At 43.5% G+C, this 21,209-nt stretch overlaps 1 protein-coding gene across 7 annotated transcripts in view; it reads left to right on the forward strand.

The window, feature by feature from the left end:
- The window catches only part of Hydin (HYDIN, axonemal central pair apparatus protein), a 343,286-nt gene that overhangs the window by 178,606 nt on the left and 143,471 nt on the right, over positions 1-21,209 (forward strand). For all 7 annotated transcript variants that reach the window (XM_030243552.1, NM_172916.2, XM_030243556.1 and 4 more), the window contains 5 exons: positions 781-1,019; positions 4,647-4,923; positions 6,385-6,528; positions 10,927-11,070; positions 16,864-17,177. In XM_030243552.1, the coding sequence (XP_030099412.1) occupies positions 781-1,019; positions 4,647-4,923; positions 6,385-6,528; positions 10,927-11,070; positions 16,864-17,177 (1,118 nt within the window). The remainder of the gene's footprint in view (positions 1-780; positions 1,020-4,646; positions 4,924-6,384; positions 6,529-10,926; positions 11,071-16,863; positions 17,178-21,209) is intronic.

Genomic DNA, 21,209 nt, shown 5'->3' on the forward strand with positions numbered 1-21,209 from the left:
TAGCCATTTCCAACATGATGGTCAGAAGAGGTTTGCTCAAAGTCACTTCCAACTCTGTATCGGCCTTGTAATGGGTTTCAAAAAGAAGCTTAAAATTTTAGCTAATGAAATTCTTTTTTAATATGAATATTTATTTATTTAATGAAATTCTTTCAATTCTGATAAAAAACACGGTAAAAGCGGGGGTGACTTCCCATCATGTTTATTTAAAAAGCCATTCATCTTCACTTAGATTCCACAAACTTCTCCTCAGAGAAACATTTCTTTGAAAATTCCAGAAGGAAGGCTGGTCCCTCCCATTGGCATCTCAGAAACACGAGGTTAGAGCAGCTAATTAGTAAAAAAAGCTGGTCAGAGCCCCAAGTTGTCGTCATGGGGAGGAGACACAGCAAATCTTGACGGAGCATTCCGAAGCTGATGGGCCGCCCTCCTCTTCAGACTCGGGCCGCTATCTGAAAAGAGAAGTTAGCAAACATCCAGCTTCTTAGGTTCTTCTTCTTTTTTTTTTTTCTTTTGGTTATTTGAGACAGGGTTTCTCTGTATAGCCCTGGCTGTCCTGGAACTCACTCTGTAGACCAGGCTGGCCTCGAACTCAGAAATCCGCCTGCCTCTGCCTCCCAAGTGCTGGGATTAAAGGCGTGTGCCACCACACCCGGCTACGGTTCTTAAAAAATTAAAATAAAATGATAATGTTTTTCTCTGAAGTTGAGTTCTGCAGTGCGGGCCATTTGAAGCAGAGGGTTTTGACATGTCCAGTTAACTTGTAGTCTTCTGTTGCAGGCAAACAAGAAATCCCTTTGGACGGTTAAACCCAGTGAGGGTGCAGTTCCTGCAGAAGATGACATCCCACTGACACTGACTGCCAACCTGGACGACATAGTGACGTTCAAAGACACGGTCATCCTGGAGATTAAGCATAGTAACACCTATCGGATCCCCATCCAGGCCACCGGGATTGGTTCTACCATTGTTTCCGACAAACCATTTGCTCCAGAACTCAACTTGGGAGCGCATTTTAGGTAGGGGAATACCATGGGGCAATCGTATAGGTAATTACACATGTCTCAGTCTTAATTAAATGGAACTAAGCCCCCTCCATCCCTCTCCTAGCTCCCCCCCCCACTCTTTCCTTCCTTGGTGAATGTACCGGATAGTCACAACTTGGTTACATCTGCTACAAGGAGACATTTCCACACTGTCATCCCATGCTCTAGTTCCCTTTCTGCTACTGCGGTAAAACAACTTAGGGGCGGGTTTATTTCTCCTTGACACTTCCCTGTCACTGTATATCATTTGAGAGAAGTCAGAACTCAAGTCAGAACATGGAGAAATGCTGCTTGCTTACTCACACTCAGACTCTTGCTTAACCAATTTCCTTAAACATCTCAAGAATACCGTGCCTAGGGACTAGTAACACCCACAGTGGGCTGGACCTCTGACATCCATTACTTAATCAAGAGTAGATCCCCTAGACACATGCCCATAGACCAACATGATAAAAGCTATTATTTGAGCCTTTCCAACTTGGGCCCAGCAAAATGGCTCCCACAAAGATGGGTGGCGAGAAGAAGAAGGGAAGAAGAAGGGCCATTCTGCCATCAACAAGGTGGTGACTGGAGAATACACCATCAACATTCACAAGCACATCCATGGAGTGGGCTTCAAGAAGCATGTTCCTTGGGAACTCAAAGAAATTTGGAAATTTGCCATGAAGGAAATGGGGACTCCAGATATGCGCATTGATACCAGTCTCAATAAAGCCGTCTGGGCCAAGGGAATAAAGAACATTCCATATCACATTGTTCAGAAAACGTAATGAGGGAAAGGAGTCACCAAACAAGCTCTACACATTGATAACTTGCGTGCTTGTTACCACATTCAAAAATCTACAGACAGTCAATGTGGTAACAACCTGCTGAATGTCAAATAAAGTTGCAGAACTGCCAGGAAAAAAAAAAAAACAACTATTATTTGAGACTCTGCTTTTTTTTTTTTTTTTTTATGTCTTTCTGTCTTTTTGCTTTTTGTTTGTCCTAAGATTCTGGGCTGTGTAAAGTTGACTTTTGATGTTAGGTGATATTCTCCAGGCTAAAAAAAAAAAAAAGGTAGTGACTACTTTATGTTAGATACAGAGTTTCTGCATAATCTTCCCTCTCTGATTTCAACACACCGTTCATCCCTCTCCACAAATGGAGAAAATACGGACTCAGCTTAGTGTAACCTTTGAGTCTACCTAGAGAGGTAGGTCTTTGCCAAAGTAGCAGACATTGCAGAGCCAGTCATTTTAGACATCATACTTCTTCTACTTGCCTCCCCAGCACAGCACCAACGGTCCCCTGACCACCCAGGAAAAGCTATAGGGTCTGACTATTTCAACAATAGGCAGTGCAGCAGAGACCCCTCCTTGAGCAGTGTGATCCAGTATGGCTATACAACACCTGAGGTTTGAGTGCAATGGGCGGAGGATATGTGTGGGGATTCATTCCTGGTTCCGCAAGGGCAGTATGGAGTTATCAGTCATTGACTCCCAGGGTTTGGCTGGTTTGTGGTTCTCAGCTGCTGTGCTGAGAACACCCCTATGGTTGCCGCTCTGGCCTTCTGATGTACCAGTCCTGAACCCAACTTACAGGCATTATGTTCTGAGAAGTCCTTCCCACAGCCCCATCTACCCCTCCTTTCCTCTGCTTTAGCTATTAAACATGGCTCTTAACTGAAAAGTGTGACAGGCAAGAGCAACATAAGTAACAACACAGAGAATTGAACTGTGTGGTTTTTGCACATGTCCAGTTGTGTGTTTTGGTTGGGTAAATATCAAAACTTTCCTTTCTACTTTATCTCTTGGCCATAAGGAAAGGCACTTGTCATTGTATACTAATGCTTCTCCTTGAATTCCTTATGTGGTCACAAATCTAACTATAGAAAACAATATTCTTCCCACCATGTCTAATTGCTTGAGATTCTTCTGAATCTATAAGTAGCATCAAGTATCCCCTACCCAAAGGATATGCCAACCCTTGCCTGGAAATTTGAGGGCTACCTAACAGTTTTTATGAATGTGTAAACAAACCAAAAGAACCAGCAAAAGCCTTGACAGGTCCACCGAAGCCACTGCCGGTCTCTATGAAGAAGGTTCTGTTGGCTTGCAGCCAGGATGTCTCTGGCTCTTTTCAGAAGAGTGTATAGAGGCAGGTAGTTATGCCTGAGATCAGATGGCCCAAAGGTCTAACATGATATCCTTTAGCCCTTTACAGAGGAAGTTGACCAAAACCTGTACTAAGGAATGCCCATATGCCACACCTTTCTAGTTGCAAATTTGAGGGCAAATCTCTTAGATATTTGAAGGGTTTTTTTCTCCCATCTTAATATGGAAGTTAATATGGTTCTGGTGGAAGGTTTCTGTGATTATTAAAATCATACTGTAAATAAGTAAAAAAGGCCAAACTAGCTTATTAATATTATATATGTTTACTTTTTCTCCCCCAAACTTACCATTGGTCATAAAGTTAAATCGTAGGGTAGAGTCTGTTCTGTTGACTCTGCCCCATGAACACAAATACTTAGAGACAAACGTTTTTACCTGACGACTGAAATTACTTCTCCTGATTATTTATTTGATGTCACAACTTACTTGTGAGATATATCATTTCCTGAAGTCAAACAAATGGGGTGAAATCTCAAAGCCTAATAAAATCTTAAAAGAAAAATAAGCAGTTGAAGATAAGGTGGGGTGTTTGTTTCGTTGTTGTTGCTGTTGTTGCTGCTGTTTGTCAGAGAGGATCTCACTGTATAACCCTGGTTGACCTAAAACTCCCTATGTAGGCCAGGTTAACCTTGACTTTATGGTGATCCTCCTATCTCAACATTGCAAATGCTGATATTACAGGCATGCAGTACCTTGCCTGTCCTGGATGAGCTTCTTTTCCTTAAAGAAAAATATTTTAAGTCTATAAATTGGATGGACATGCACGCGCATGCGTGTACACACACATACACACATACCACTTTAACTTCTTTCATTATATCTTAGAAATCCTAGATCCTTCATAAAGAACTAGGCAAATAATAAGATCTTTAATAAGTACCCATGAAATAGAGAAAAAAAATGAATTATTGAATGAAATAGTTACAACTTGAAGGCGTAAAGAAACGAGGAAAAAAAAAAAGTCTGAGAAAAGTGGCTAGCCTAGTTGGTGTTCTGTTCTACTTCAGTCCGGCCCCTCCATCCTGCCAATGCTTAATAGGGATGCATTGATCAAATTGAACTTCAAATAAACCCACCATCACCACACATATCTCAATCAGGAAAAATGTATTCAACATATTTCAAAAGCAGATTTCTCCTCCAGCCAGTGTGCTTTCCTTTCCTTACCTCAGAACCATTTCTCATTAATGCTGTCTGTGTATCCTACAGTGGGCCCGACCTGATGGGGGAGACAAAGAATTGGTGGGCCACATTCCTGTGGCCCTTACCTAGAAGTGGTAATTCTGGGATTGGGAGCCCTTGACTCCCTGAATGGTTGCTTTTGTTTTTGCTTTAAAGGAATGTCTTCTTTGGGTGCTCATTCTGTAAGTATTTCCAACAGACTAAATCCAAAGAGTATAGAGTCAAACCCAGCAGCCACTCAGCACCTGCCCTTCCTTTCCAGCCTGGATACCCACTATTACCGCTTCAAGCTGACCAACAAAGGACGCCGAGTCCAGCAACTGTTCTGGATGAATGATGACTTCCGCCCCAAGGAAAAGCAGAGCAAGAAGGAACCGGGGAAAAAGGGCTCTACTTCCAGTAGCCGTCGCCAGTCCAAGGCCTCCCAGGAACCCACAGATAACGGGAACCCCGTGTTCCAACTTTACCCCGTCAGGATGGAGTTGTACCCGGGACAGACGATTGACGTGATCCTTGAAGGCTATTCCGCCACGCCCAAGGTGAGAGGAAAGCGTGTTCGAAAGCTGGTTTTCTCCCAAATAAGTCCCTGCTGTACCCTATGTGTTTCTTAGGCAGGTCCCTTGGCAATCAAAGGATGACAAGGGATGTGGTTTCTCCAAGGCTACACACAGCCCTGGGTTACCATGACAGCATTCATTGCTTTCAAGGTTCAGCTCCACACAGTTTTCCCTTTGTTTCTATAGCTACCATAACCCCAACCTTAAAGGACCATCTAAAGCAGGCCCTCATTACAGCAGTCAAGGCTAAGCAGCCAGCTAATCCCTGGTAGGAAAACGCCCAGTTTTCATTGCAAGCAAATTTTCTTATTAACTCAGCAATCTTTATTTTTTTTCTCTCTCTCTGACAATAGCATGCTTTTATAGATGTTCTGACTGAACATCCCTGATTTCTTTTCTTTTCTCTTCTTTTCTTTTTTCTTTTCTTTTCTTCTCTTCTCTTTCTTTGCTTTTTGTTTGATTGATTGATTGATTGGTTTGGTTTGATTTGATTTTGCTCCTTTGTTTGTTTGTTTTGCAACCTTGCCTAACTAAGTGACACCCCATTTAAAAACACCATGTTTGGGGTGACTGAGGAGATGGTGCGGTAGTTAAAAGGCACCGGCTGCTCTTGCAGAGGATCTGTGTTTCAGTTCCCATATGGCAGCTCACAATCAGCTATAGAATTCCATTTCCAGAAAATCCGACACCCTCTTTTGACCCCTTCAGGCACCGGGCCACATACATCATACACATATACACATATACACATATACACATATACACATATACACATATACACCTGCAGGAAAAGTATTCATAGACACACAATTTTGTGTAGATGAAATAGCCACGTTACACTCCAGCAACAGGCCTTCTACTTTTGTATACATCAGTGCCACACATTCAACCTAAAACCCATAACCATATTGGCAATGTGTATCTTTTTATTACAGTCCCTTGTGGCATTTAGAAATCATCAAATACCTTTTTTTAAAAAAATGAAATGACCCAGGAGTTTTTCCCATCCTAGAAACACAGACTCTCCAGGTGAGATATAATGTTTGCTTAAGCCCCCCCCCCCATAGGAGGCTTTTGGGGAGACACTGAATTTTATCTTTATAACAAGAAGCAATAAGAAATTGTCTTCTGGAGATAATGCGAGCCACGTAGTCCATCGGCCAGCATCTTTAGGGTCACAGATCCCACCTTATTTCCTTTATATCATTTCTTCACAAAGTATTTTCAGGTAGAACACATCTTCCAAGCATAAAGGGAATTGGGGTAGAGGGAACCTCTGCCTGGGGAGTCTTACATACTGTGTCCCTTTTCTCATTATTTTGACCATTATTTCTGTGTTATAAAGCTCTGGCCATCTTGGACCCAAAGACATATTCTATTATTAAGTCATTAAGTTTGCTGAAGGATGGTTGTTTCACAACTGCTGGTGTGTGTTGTGCACAGAAAGTCAAAGAGAAGCTGGTGTGCCAGGCCATCGTCGGAACCCAGAAGGGCAAAAGCTTGCTGATGTCCGTGAACATCATCTGCGAGTTTATAGCTCCAATCATCCAGCTCTCCGCCAAGCAGCTACTATATCGACTGGAAAAGGTCAGTGGGGCTGGGCTGCAGAGGGCCGGGTGTTCTAGCCAGAGCCAACATGTCCATGCTTTCATGTTAGAAGCTTAATTAACTGGCATCCTGTTAACACCCGTCACCAAGACAGTGTTGTTTTTCTTCTCAAGCTTCTGAGGCCAGTACACATTTAACTGAAAATTCCAAATGTAAGCCATTTCTTCAAATTCAAATGTAATTCCATTCTCTGAAACGGAAATCCTGTTTCCATCCTTCCTGGTTCTACGACCAAGGGGAAAGGGTACATCTGTGCAGACGATGCATGAAAGCATGCAGATGCTCCGCCATTTTGACTTAGGTAGAGTAAATATCACTGCAGAGAAAGGGTTGGAATAGAATCAGTGACAATTATAATAATTAGTAATAATGACTACCCCCTTCTGATTACTATTGCTAGGCATCCATGCTCAATGACCTACATCTTTCCGGGTGTCCTTCACAAAAACAATCCCACCATGAGAGGTTCCATTACCGTTCTTGTGATACACTTAAGGAAGCTGACAACAGCCCCTAAGATTGCTACGGAATAAGTAACCAATGAGTAGATCATCTGTCCTAAGCTGATGGCTGCATTGGTGTTGAAAATCTGGTGAACTAGGCAGACACAGTCAAAGCTGAGAGACTGGTTGAGGTGACGGACAGCACACAAGTTAGGGAATATCACAGTTTTAATCCCAGCAGTAGCCGGCTTGTACATGTGTTCATTCCGAGTTTACTTCCTCGAGCGAGTGCCCCAAGTTGAGATTGAAGTAAAGGTAGAAGTGAGCCTGATCACAAGAGAAGAGGAAAGAACTCCAGATGCTGTCTCCTTTCTGTTGGGGAAAAGCCCTAAGAGCATATGAGAACTGAAAGATGACCCCAGACAAAGAACCTGTCAAGAACGTCCAAAGTCATCCTGGAAAGAGGTTATTCCAAGGATGATGGAGGTCTCTTGGAGATGGGGCAGAGGTCAGATACCCTAGGCATGCCTGCTAGACCTGTTCGGGACTTTGGGGTTCATTCTGGGAAGCTGTTAAAGGGCTTCAAACGAGAAGACAAGTGTGGTCAAGTTTATTCATTAGAATAAATAATTAGAATGTTGAATGCACAGCAAGACATTTATTTATTTATTTATTTATTTATTTATTTATTTATTTATTTATTCAGCCCTCCTCACATGCCAGACACTGTCAGATGCTAGCAGTACAGCTGGGAGGATAGCTCTTCCCTGGTGAAGCTCGTAGCCTACTGGGAAGACCAAGCATATACCCATGATCTCTTGCTGTCCTAGGAAACTATTGTGTGTGACTGTGCCTTACCCATCACAGGGGGATCAGCTGGGCTTCTTTTCATCACCTCAAAGTTTACAGGAGGTCACTCAAGACCATTTATTGCAGTAATACATCCCATCATACGTAGTTCAGTAAACGTGTTGAACACCCCATGGGCAAGGTGCTGTGTTAGGATGTGAAATAAAGGGACATTACAAAGTCCAGGGGCTCGGAGAGATGTACAGGTTCAAGTCAAAGCAAAGTTTTGAATGCCTATCACGTACTAGGCACTTAGAGCGCATAGAGAGGAGAAAAGATTCTGGCTTTGCCAGCTTGCAGACCACATGGGTGTTAAGTGAGGGTTTGAGTGGAAGCAGAACTACCCATGAGGCTGACAAACCCTACAACACACTGAACATGGCCAGGCTCTAAGAGGGCCTTGGAACTCACTGCTGTCTCCAGTCCCTTCGTTGTAATCAGAAAACATGTTTATCTATCGGCAAATAGCTGCCCTGAATTTTGTGGCTTCATATTTTCCCTGGAAACAATTATTCGGAGGGCTTCGGCAAGGATTTATTGAAAGCTGTTCTGTGCAAGACATTATATGTCAAATATGCAGCCCAGTTTCTTACTCAATTTTTCTAAGCCCATTAAACACTCATAGCATATGCAGTCAGTGCACCTCTTCATCTCTGTCCTCCTGCCTCATGGCAGAAGCAGGCTAACATATTCTTGCTTTTTTCCCTGCTGTTGGTTTCTGCCCAGCTTTCCTTCTCTCTAAATTTCAGAAGCTTACGCTCTCTTCTGCCATGTTTCCCACCGCTCATCCCCTGATCATCGTTAGAATTTATCAGTAATGATGAAGAAATACAACATGCACAAGAGGCCCGTGAGGGTTGGGTACGCAGATTGAATTGTCCGGCCTGCAAGCATTCTGACTGTATGCTGTTGGCCCAGGGCTGTGTGTCTAGTGTGGTACATTAGAATATAAAGATATCAACCCTGCCTGTGGAAAGGGGGTTCTCTCTTTCTTCCCACTCCATCAGCTCTATGCCGTTTGTATCGTTCATACACCATAGACACGAAACAGCATCTCTGTGGGATTGAAGATGCCAGCTGAAACTTTCAGTCTCCTTGCTTCATGAAGTTCCAGCAGCAGATTCTGTCTACTGCTATCTGGGGAGACAAACAGCCCAGAGAGAAGGGGTCATTTTAATATAGATTGGCTTCTCTGGACTTCAGTTTCTTCTCATCGCTAACCTCCAAATGGCCTCGTGCCAAAACCAACCAAGTGTGGCTTCTTCACTTCAGAGCCATCCGCAGTGACACAGCAGCCTTCAGGGAAGGTCACACTACATGGACAGTTCTCTGTGAGGCCTGCTAGTCAGTGGGCCTGAATATGCTGCTTTCCCCCTCCAGGAACTCATACTATAAAGGGAATCAATGTCTGTGTTCATTCTTAGAGGAAGAGAACCAAAGGCTGGCATCGTGGGACAAGTCCCAGGCCAGACTTCTGACATAAGCTTGGAAGGACATAGGAGCTGGCGGATTATCACCAGAGCAGAAGCTTGAGCCCAAAGATACTAAGGCAGCCAAGCCCACTCAGGGCCCAGGAAACCCAAGAACCATAACGGGAGGAAACCAGTGTTGGAAGAACAACTGGAAGATGCAGTCAGATCAAAATATGAAAGTGGGATTGGGGGCTATCAAACTGAGTGAGGAGGAAACACAAGTCAAAATGCGGAGACCTTTTAAAGGGCTGCATTATTGTTAATTGTTGTTGTTGTTGTTGTTGTTGTTGTTGTTATAGTCCCAAAATGATCAAACGTTTTAGAGACTTAAGATTGAGGCTTCTGACCACCTCTTGCTGATGATGCTAAAGGTTCCCCTTCTCAGACCACCCAAAGATTAACGCAGCCTCCCAGCATCAGAATGTGGAAACCCCGCTCTGAGGCAAAGCATCTCACTTGATCCATCCCAGCCCTTTCTCTATTGAACAATGCGGTCCAGCAGGCCTCACAGAGCTAGACAGCTCCATCACCTCTTCCTCAACGGGGGAAAATTCACAGGGAAAATGCATGAGTATATGCCAATAAAACGAGATAAGCATGTCTGCAAAGTGGCTATTTTAAGCGTAAGGGGAACCATCACATAAGAGCAAAATGTTTTATTTGTTATATCAAGTCCTCGTGTCTTTCATAAGATATCAGATTTATTAGACTTTGTTCCATGGTGGCGTGTCAATGTGGGTAGTGACAGTTTGATCGAGTGGCTGGGTTTCTGGGTTTATTTTGTTTTAAATTAAGCAACAAGAACCTCTCAGAAATCTCTATCTTCTGGGTTATATAAGCTCATGTTTCAGAATCCTAACATCCTCCTTCTGCTCCATTTCTGTAAACCTCCATCCAGGGGAATAAACATCTCTGTGAGGTTGGGATGGCGAGTGTGTGTGTGTGTGTGTGTGTGTGTGTGTGTGTGTCTGTGTGTCTGTGTGTGTGTCTGTGTGTGTGTGTCTGTGTGTGTCTGTGTGTGTGTGTGTGTGTCTGTGTGTGTGTGTGTGTGTGTGTGTGTCTGTATGTGTGTCTGTGTGTCTGTGTGTGTCTGTGTGTCTGTGTGTGTCTGTCTGTGTGTGTGTGTCTGTGTGTGTGTGTCTGTGTGTCTGTCTGTGTGTGTCTGTCTGTCTGTCTGTCTGTGTGTCTGTGTGTGTGTGTGTCTGTGTGTGTGTGTCTGTGTGTGTGTGTGTCTGTGTGTCTGTGTCTGTGTGTGTCTGTGTGTCTGTGTCTGTGTGTGTGTCTGTGTCTGTGTCTGTGTGTGTCTGTGTGTGTGTGTGTGTGTCTGAGTGTGTGTGTCTGTGTGTCTGTGTCTGTGTGTGTGTCTGAGTGTGTGTGTGTCTGTGTGTGTGTGTCTGAGTGTGTGTGTCTGTGTGTGTGTCTGTGTGTCTGTGTGTGTGTGTGTGTCTGTGTCTGTGTGTGTCTGTGTGTGTCTGTGTGTGTGTCTGTGTGTGTGTGTGTGTGTGTGTGTGTGTGTGTGTGTGTGTGTGTGTGTTGAGGGTTTTGTTCCTTGGGGATCACTGTACTTACTGGGACTTGGTTTGTTCCTTCTTTTCCTCTTTCCTCTTATCCAGAAGCCGAACTCTAACCTGGAGTCTGATTACCAGTCCTTGGTGATAAAGAACATCACCACCCTGCCTGTGAACATGCTGCTCTCTACAACCAGACCCTTCTTCATATGTGAGACTGATAAGTCCCTACTGCCTGCAACCCCTAAGGTAACTTGGCAAGGAGCTTCTGTGAAAAGGAAGGGGATAAAAATATGTTGCCTAATTTCAGTCCAGAAAAGAAAATATAAAAGGAATCAGGAAACCAATAGGAAAAAAATACAGATAATTACAAATAATAATCAATAGATTATTACAAATGTCAGTCAGTGGGAAGACTCATGCGTAGTATAAGACCTTCCAGCCCAGTAGGCTAGCCCATTATCTCCTGCCCAGCATAATGAAGGTAATTTATACAAGGCAATGAATGACTTCCTACTAGGGAAATCTCACCAAAGTCCCTTACATGAGGAACTTGTCAGGTCCAGTCTCCCAGAGAATGAGCCAAATGCTAACAAATGCTTCAAATGCTAACAAAATTGATGCAAGCTGAAAGGAAAGGCTGTGAGCCTGTCCCTGCTGCAGATCTGAAGCAGGAAGCAGCAACAGCTTACTGCGAATGTCCCCATGGCTCTTGGCTGGGCGTGAGGATTACAGTAGAATAGAAGGCCATGGGCAGGTGATGCTATAGAGCTGCAGAAGAGGAGGGTTGAAGGAGAAATCAAGGCCACACACACTTTTAAGAGCTCAGCCTTCCCTTCAAGAGAGCCTACCAATGGAGAAGTAGAAACGAAGGCAGGAAACAGTCACCAGACCTCAGGAGAGGGAGCCTGTGACTTAAGGAGATTTGCTATATGCCACACTCTGCAAGATGGACCTCGGAAGTGGGTGGGGCAGAGTACTTGGGAGATGGTTGGTCAGACAATGCCCAGATGGTCTCCTCCAACCAAAGGACAGGGACGACCAGCTAAGATTCCTCAACATAGAAATATAGAGAAGAGGTAAGCCCCAGGTGAGACACGGGAGAAAAGAGACCACAGTGGAACTTGGCTGAGGAAAGCCAGTGGAACAGGCAGGCCCTTAGCTCTCGAGAGCCTCAGAGAGAGTCAGCTGATATGACTCAGCTCTGAAGAAACCACCGTGATGAAGCACTGGGTGCTCAAAGAAGAGATGGCAGGTGACATAGCAGAGCACAGAGCAGATGGATGGGAGGGTTTGAAGATTCAGGCATGAGTGCCAACCCCAGGCCCACTGTTGTTGTTCTTGTGGTTCTAATGGGATAAAAGCACAATCCCCTCCCCCTCCAAAAATGAAGAGCTCATAGCAATAAGTAAGTGGATAGAGGACAAATGTAACTAAAGAATGAGCTGACTTAGATAGATGGCTTTTGTGGCAAACTGGGGGAGGGGAATGCCACAAAAATCTGCATTCTAGAAAAACGTTGCCATGACGTTTGAAGAGAGAAGCTGTTGTGCCCAATGGTGCCAGAGCGTCTCTGAGATGAGAGACATACGTAAGAGAAGAAGAAGATGGGGGTTCCATATGTACCAAACCCCATCCAGAAAACACAGACAAAACAAAAAGAGTACTCTTCTCCAGACACTTGGGGTCAATGCTGTCCTCCTGGAGGAAGCCCCTCACCCATTTCCTCATTCCAGTGCCCAACTGAGCCCACAGCCTGCTCATCCTCAGATATACTGGCCTCAGAAAAGTATACAGTGGACCAACTCCAGGACAATAATTAGTTCCATGGTTCCATGGTCAAGATCACTGGTTCCTATTGCAGAGGACCTGAGTTCAGTTCCCAGCACCAGTATGGGAGCTCGTAACCACTGTAACCCCTGTTCCAAGGGACCTGATGCCATCTTCTGGCCTTCATGAGTTCACACATACACATGGGGTACTTAGAAACTCAACACACACACACACAATCCATAGATATTTTAAAATATTTTTATTCATATAGCCTTAATAAAAAATTCAAATTTGTTAAAAATAGAGAACTTCCACGAATCAACAGGAACACAAACCATAGCCCAATAGAAAGTCAGGAGAGAGCAGAGTTCACAGGAAGAAAATGACTCTTACACACTGGGGAAAACAGAGACCACACGGCATGGACTAAAGCCTTCCGATTAGCAAAGAGCAAACAATAGCTGGCACTTAGCTTAGGCAGGGTGTGCAGAAGCATACTCTCTGTGATGCTGAGCAGAGTATAGTGGAAGGCAATATGCCAATAGTTACCAAGATTATAAATAGCAGTGTCCTTTGACCTAGGACTCTCCATACTTAGGGATTTCTCCTACAGACACAAGATATAAGATGACACACATGCAAGGTGCAAGGGTACTCATCAGGCCACTGTTTATAAAGGCCAAGGCTTAGGACCAAAAAAAAAAAAACTTGAGAGATTGATTGAGTGAATGATAACAGGAATATAAAACTATGAAGCTTTTAAAAATGAGTATTTCATTCATGCTTGAAAATTTGAGTGTCGGACGGGTTCACCTGCACAAAAAGAAAAGATTTTTACCACTTTTTTTTTTTTTTACTATAGCTATGAAGTGAAGAGGCCACGTCTTAGCGCTGAAATGTTGGTGGTACATGAATATACCTTGTTTAATGACAGACCAAAAACTTGTACTATTAATTTTCAATGTAAAGAGGCAGGAATGTCTCCAGCTTTCCTGGATGGCAGATAAATGAGCAGTCGTTTAGTTTGTATGTAGGTACAGTTGGAGCACCGTGTGCATTCTGGACTACTTTGACAGAAGTAGGTTTTTGAATGTAACAAGATTAAGTCGACTTGAGTTGTAATATATTTTGGGGAATCAGTTCACTACAAATTGTGACTGTAAACATTGTACTGTAAATGTTTTGTAGTTTCCCCCAATAAAATTTTTTGGGAAAAAAAATGAATCGGGATGGAAAGATAGCTCAGTAGTTAAGAGAACCTATTGCTCTTCCAGAGCACTGGGGTTTGGTTCTCAGCGCTCACATCAGGTGGTTTACAATTGCCTGTAACTCCAGCTCTGGGAGCTATGACTCCTTCTCTGGTCTCAAAAGGTATCTTCATACATAGATAGATAGATAGATAGATAGATAGATAGATAGATAGATAGATAGATAGATAGATAGATAGGCAAACAGACAGACAGACATATAAATATACACATAATTTAAAAATAAAATATCTTTAAAAGGCAGATATTTGATGATCTTATGTAGAGAAAAGTAAAATGCAGACAAGTAGGAATAATGTGCCATCATATATAAATAGTAAGCATGCATGAATGTGATTTTATGTCTACATGCATGAGGGATGTCTACAAAGATAGATAAGATACTTGTAAAGCTAGCTGCCTAACTCAAGGAAAACTAGGGTCGAAGTAAAGATGACTGGAGAAATGAGCTGAGTTTCATTTTTCCTCTAATACAAGTGAAATCATTCTGAAGGTTCTTTTAAAATAAGGTCACTGCTTGTCCTGAGACAGAATGATATAGGTTATGCAACAATGAGACATCCAATGAAGTCACAAGATTCATCAGTAAGAGTCCTAAGCAGAAAGGAAGAGAATTATTATAAGAAGGTTTTTGTTATAGTGGCCTCAGACTTCTCCACAAGAACTTAATGTTACCAGGGAAACGACTAGAGTTTTAATAGAAATTGTGATGCATGGATTTTATAGCCAGCCATAATATCCTCTGAGAAGAAAGGTAGCAGAAAGATGCTCTCTGGATGCAAGGAATGATTGAGCATTCACATCCCCTTGTTTAAAGAATCGACAAGGAAGAGATTCATCCATGCAGCACAGGGGGCCATAGACCACTGTAACACTGACCCAGAACGCTCCGTCCATCTAGCAGAAACCATGCAACTTTGGCAGCTGGGATTTTTGCATCAGATCATTTTAAACCATGACTTTTTAAAAATTTCATCACAGCCAGTAAAATTCAGAAACAGAAGCTGGGAGTATAGCTCTGGGTAGCAATTCACGAAGACTGGGGTTGACTCCCCAGCACCCAAAGGAAAGGGGCAAGTAGGGTCTAGTGTGTTGCTCAGCCTCTCCACCCCCCCCCCTTTTGTTCATTTCTGAGATTGTATTTTAATTACATTTCTCCTTTCCCTTCTCCCCCAAGCCCTCCCATAGACCCGTCATCTGTCTCTCCCTCAATCCCTGGCCCCTTTATCTCATCAGCTGTTATTGGATATGTGCACTTTTATGTGCATATATATCCCCAAATATGACCTGTTTAGTCTACACACCACCCTTTCCCAGCTCACGTTTGGGCAGTCACATTGGTGAGACTTTATGCATGCAGCGTGTGACATGGCTAGGAGGCCGCCCCGATCCTCCAGCTTTTAGTCTTCCCACCCTGTCTCTTGCCTTGGGTACAGGAGGATTTTGTAGATGTCCACTGAGAGCAGGCTCCACAACACTGCACATTGATTGGTTGTGGGTTTCTGTAGCGGTCTATGCCTGTGGCATCCAGATGTTTCCTTGATGAGGTTCCCACCCCTTTTTTATGGTCAGACTTCAATAAAACTAATAAACATTTAGCCATTATTTTTGTTGAGAAGAGATCATGATGTTTATACACTACACGCTATATGAATAATATATATTATCACTTACATTCATTCCACCCTCTTCAGAACAGGCATGAGGGAGGTACTATCATTACCCCCATTTTACAGATATGGAAACTGAGCTTTCCTCTCTTTCCAGGGTCATACAGCTAGGAACTGGGAGAAACCAGATCCTCCAAATACAAGCATCCCGACTCTAGAGTCTTTCTTCTTGTGATTAAGTCCCTCCTTTACAGGGAAAAAAAAATCTCTCCTGGCTTAAGATTTGTGTGCGCAAGAGCACACACACACACACACACACACACACGAGTGCTGGTGGACACAGAGACATGAAGAGGGTCTCATATCCCCTGGAGCTGGAGTTACAGGTTGTACGCACTCAGCATGGGTGCTCAATACTTAGTTTGAATCCTCTGCGAGAGCAATAAATGTTCTTAACCACAGGCCGACTCTCCAGGCCCCTATTGTCAGTTCTTTAAAGTTCACAATATTTTTTAATAAGATGATATAATGAAATCCTATTTTTTATAGAATCCAACTCTTTACCCATCATGCCTATAACTAACATTTACCGAAAGTATTAACTCTGAGAAACAGCATGGTAAAGGATCTCTAATTTAATTTTCCTGCTTTTTCATAAAAATTTTAGACTTTGTAGATGTGCCTAGTTGCTACAAAATCTTGCTTCTCGAAACAATTTAAAATCAGTCTTCAAAGACAGATTTGCAGAGATGTGTGGAGACGTCTCTATCTAAATGGTACCCAGGTACATGTGTGCCAGATGAAGGTGACCATGGAAAGGCAGGGATGACTCTGAGATAGGGTTAGACAGTGAGGTGCTTCTGCTCTCACTCACTCTCCTCTCTCCTCCCGCCCCCTCCATCCATCCCTTCTTCTCCCCACTCTCTGTGTCTCTCTGTGTTTCTCACACATGTACACATACACACACGTGCACATGCACAAACACACACATATTTGTAGCTATCTAGGTCTGTGTGCTAACGGCTCAACAGTTTGTCTGGGCTGAATATATTATAAGGAAATGAGATTTGTTTGGGTTCAGAGTTCTGCAGGTCATGAGCATGTGTTGTAGATGTGCAAAATTTTGACTCTCCTGTGTTGTATATCATGTCAAACTTTCAAAGTGCAAATGTTGTTAACTGGGGACTGGTGAGATGGCTCAGCAGTTAAGAGCACCGACTGCTCTTCCAGAGGTTCTGAGTTCAATTCCCAGCAACCACATGGTGGCTCATGACCATCTGTAATGGGATCTGATGCTCTCTTCTGGTACGTCTGAAGACAGCGACAGTGTACTCAAATACATAAAATAGTTTTATATATCTAAGAGTAACATCATATTATCTTGTTTACAGCCTATAAAACTGGAGGTTGATGAGGAGAAACACCTCCTGATCAAGTTTGATCCCTCCTACAGAAACGACCTGAACAACTGGGTGGCAGAAGAGGTTCTGTCAATTAAGTATCTAGAACACCCTCAGGTGGACAACCTGGGCTTGCGTGCTGAAGTGCATTACCCCAACCTCAGCTTTGAGGTGATGGACATAGATTTCGGCTGCATCCTGAACGATACTGAGGTCATTCGCTACATCATGATCACCAACTGCAGCCCCTTGGTTGTGAAATTCCGCTGGTTCTTCTTGGTGGATGAGGAGGAAAATCAGATCAGGTATGCCACATCACGCCACGTCACGCCACGCCCCTTTCTCCCCCTCTCCCTCTCCCCCTCCCCCACCATCTCCAGGAGGCCTGTAGACCTATTCTGCTCACTTAGTTCCTTTGTAGCTTTCCTTGGGGTTAACTGTGCTCTTTGCACTAGCCTTTCGTGAGTATCTTCAGTCTGATGAGTCATCACTGACTGAAGAGAACAGAATCTAAAACTCAAATTTTCAAACAGAAAAGTGAACCTATTTTGGAAAACCCCATCACCCCAAAGTTGAGAAGGACTATGCAAACATTTACTTCCTGTTGGAATCTAGTGGCTAGCTCACTAAAAGTTCATCACCAAAAATGAAGTCATTGTGGTTTTTAGTTGACCATTTCACCATTTCTGCTCTATAAGCAGACTTCCATGTTCGAACATTGTTGTTTCTTACCTAACTGAAGCCTAATTTATGCCTGTTGGTACCCACTCTTCTCTCCCCGAACCTAGGCAAACCCCATTTCCTCTCTTTGATTTATGAATGTGATTATTTTTGATAAATCACAGGATAGCTGTTTATAAAAGAAAAATTGATAGCATTGATGAGATATGGAAAAACTGGAACTCTGGGGAAAGGCAAATTGACTTCATCACTGTGGAAAGCCACATAGAGGCTCCTGAAGGAAGTTAAAAACCAGCTCTGGGTTGCAGCTGAGTGATAAAACATAATGTCCCAAATTCTCCCGTGTCATCACATACTGTAGAATCCCCATCCATAAAAGCAGACTGATACTCTTCTCTGCTGTATGTAAATGCTCCATTTTATTTATTCATTTGTCTTGACATCTGGAGTGTTTAAAAGTCTTATCTTCTGGGAACAGCGCTGCAAAGCTCAGCTCTCTTGGAGATCTTGATTTTAGTCTACTGCATGAAGATCCAAGAGTGAGGTTGCAGAATCAAACAGTGGTTTGATAAATATGTTTATTTTTACTGCCAAGGATAGAACCCAAAGTTCCATATGTGCTACACAGTGCTTTAGCACAGAGCTGATAGTTTCCTAGATCTGTTTTTGGTTTGGGGGGGGGGTTGTTTTTTAATTTACAAGGCTTCTGCCCTCAGTTTCATAGCAGCTGCCCCATGGTGCGCCCTGGCAGGAGGACGCTGTGCTCGGCACACTAACACTTGGTCTATGGAATAGCAACCATGCTAAGGGGTTATGTGAGGGGCCGGCTCTCTCACTGCGGTTGTGATTTACATTTCTGTGATGACGTCAAAGGGTTTGGATGCAAATGTTAGCTATGTGTACATTTTCATAGAGATGTCTACTCAGCTCATTAACCCGTCTTTAAATGGGTCCCTTAGTTTTGTGCCTGAGGGATTTGGATTGGCTGTTGAGTTGCAGGGGTTGCCCATCTGCTGAGGAACTTAGCCCCTAGTCAGTTGTGTAGCTGGTGAGCTCCAGCCCTCTCCGGAAGTGGGCTTTTCAGCCTGCTCACCTTTTCCTGTGCTGTGAAGAGCCTTTTCAGTCAGTCTGTCTTTGCTTTGGTTTCATTGGCTACAGTTTTCCGTGTATGTGCATGCTCATGTGTCTATAGCTGCGTGTGTGTGTCTGTCTGTCTGTCTGTCTGTCTGTCTGTGTGTATGTGTCTGTGTGTGTGTGTGTGTGTGTGTGTCTGTGTGTGTCTGTGTGTGTCTGTGTGTGTCTGTGTGTGCCTGTGTCTGTGTGCACATGTGTGTAGAAGCCAGAGGACAGCCTTAAGTGCTATTTTTCCAGCACCACCCACCATGGTTTTTAAAATTAGTTTGTAATTTTTTTAATTAGCTTACAAGGAAAGGGGGAAATATTATTTTTGAAGGAAAGGGAGATTGTATTATAATCTCAAAAATGTATCGGCAATGATAAATGTGGGAAAATATGAGCTTATATGATTATATTTTGATTTGATTTGAATATGATTATATTTTGTATTCAAAAGAATTCACTTTCAATAGGTTTCCAGGTAGCATTTCCATACATACTTGGTTCCTCTTCTTCCTTACTCCCATCCCTAGTCTCCCTGCCTTTCTGTCTACTTAATCTACATAGATGGTTTGGTTGCGATGGGGGGGGAACATGCTATGCAGAAGCTTTTTCCCCCCCTTCATATAGTCAGTCCCTTTGTCAGTTCTCAGAGCAGTTGCCTGTGCTAGTAGGTGTCCGTTCAGAAATCTGTAACCTAGACCCATGCCTGTACTGTCACTGTCTCAAGCTTCAAATTAACATCTCTGCTCCAGCTTGAACTGATTTCTGTACAGGATGCGACATGGATCTAATTCCCCTCTTCTGCGGGCATCTGTGGTTTCTAAGATAGTCTCTCACTAGCCTGGAGCTTTTCAAAGAAGCTAGGCTGACTGGCCAGTGAGCCTCTGGAATGTGCTACCTTCCCTATGCTGGGATTGCAGGCATGTGCCACCATACCATGCTTTCTGGGTGTGATCTGTGTCTTCATGCTCTTACAGCAAACACTTGACCAGCCGAGCTTTCCTCCTCTGCCTCTACAGTTTGATGTTTCACTTTATTTAGTTTTTGGGTGGGGTGCAGGCCATGGCATGCACGTGGAGGTCAGGGTATAGCTTACAGGAGTTGGTTCATTCCTTCTATGTGAGTCCAGGGGATCAAACTCAGGTCGTCAGGGCTTAGCAGCAGGTCCCTTTAACTGATGGGCCATCTTAGTTTTCCTAATAAGCACGTCAAACCCAACATATGGAGTATGCTCTGAGTGTCCAAGCCCGTTGCACTTCATATTGCTTGTTCTGAACGCTTGGAAGGGTTTCTGTTTCTGGACCATACCTTCTTTATGTCTAGACATGCACAGAGCTAGAAAACAGTAGAAGATGGTGACCATTTTCTTAGTCTGTGACAAGGACTGATGAAGTAATGTACACTTACTCCCTGCATGTTTTGACAGCCGTGGAGGGTGCACAGCCACTCTCAACGAGGAGACCTCTTATTATGTCCTTAGTGGCTTGTCAGTGCTTCCAGTACATAATCCCATCTTATACAAGACAACGGCCCTTTTCTTGCCTGTGCTTGTTACCATGGTAACGATGGCTTGCTCTGGACGTCTTCGGTAGACATCTAGCGATGACCCAGTGTCTCATCGAAGCTGGCAGCCAGTCCTGGGCCTGAGCCTTGGAGCCTGCTCATTAAATGCCATGGACTGTTTGGGTTTGGAGTAAAATTCTGTAGATGAACATTTAAAATAATTACGGAAAGAATCAGCCAACCTGACCTAATGCACTCTGCATACCAGATTTTGTGAAATTATTCTGATGCAGCACAGCTAAATGAGCTTATTTCATCTGGGAGCAAGGGCACGCCTTATTTATTTTTTTTTACTTTTTGAGAGGCCATTTCCATAATTAAAATAATGACATTTTGAGAATGTACTTGGCCAGTGCTGAATATGATACATTTAATTTTTCATCAGTTCATGCATATATTTAGCCATTTTCTTTCTCTCTTCAGTATCTTCCTGTCTCTTTATATAGAGTCTTTGCTTATAATTCATTTGTTCATTCAATCAAAGGGTTGATAAGTTATTCAGATGTGGCATCAGGGATGTGAACATGAGCAAGGCCTGGCCAGCCCTGCCCGGAGGCTAGTTGGGGAAGCAGATGTGGAAACACTAGAAGATACACTGTAATGACAGGGTCTGAGGAAGGAAGTAACCATGCCCTATGATGTCACAGACACATGTCCCAGAGCAGAAGCAAGGGAGCGTTCCTAATCACAGGAACTGGGCATGGATGTAAGCTGGACTTGTAAGTCGAAGAGACCTGGACCTTGAGCCGAACTAAAAAGATGGAGCCAGAATAGGTCTAACCCTACCCTGGCTTAAGGCAAATTCTTATAACACCATCACCACAGATGAGCCCTCTGTCCTTCAGCTCCGCTGCCATCAAGGATTGACCTCATTCCTAGATCAGCTTTTCTCCCAGTCTCCAAACGGCTACCAGGATTCCCTGGACTGTGTTCTTCCGGACTCTAAATCCCTGGGGAAGATTCACTCTGATCAG

The sequence above is a fragment of the Mus musculus genome, chromosome 8 (genome assembly GCF_000001635.26).
Source record: "Mus musculus strain C57BL/6J chromosome 8, GRCm38.p6 C57BL/6J".
NCBI classification, from domain to species: Eukaryota; Metazoa; Chordata; class Mammalia; order Rodentia; family Muridae; genus Mus; species Mus musculus.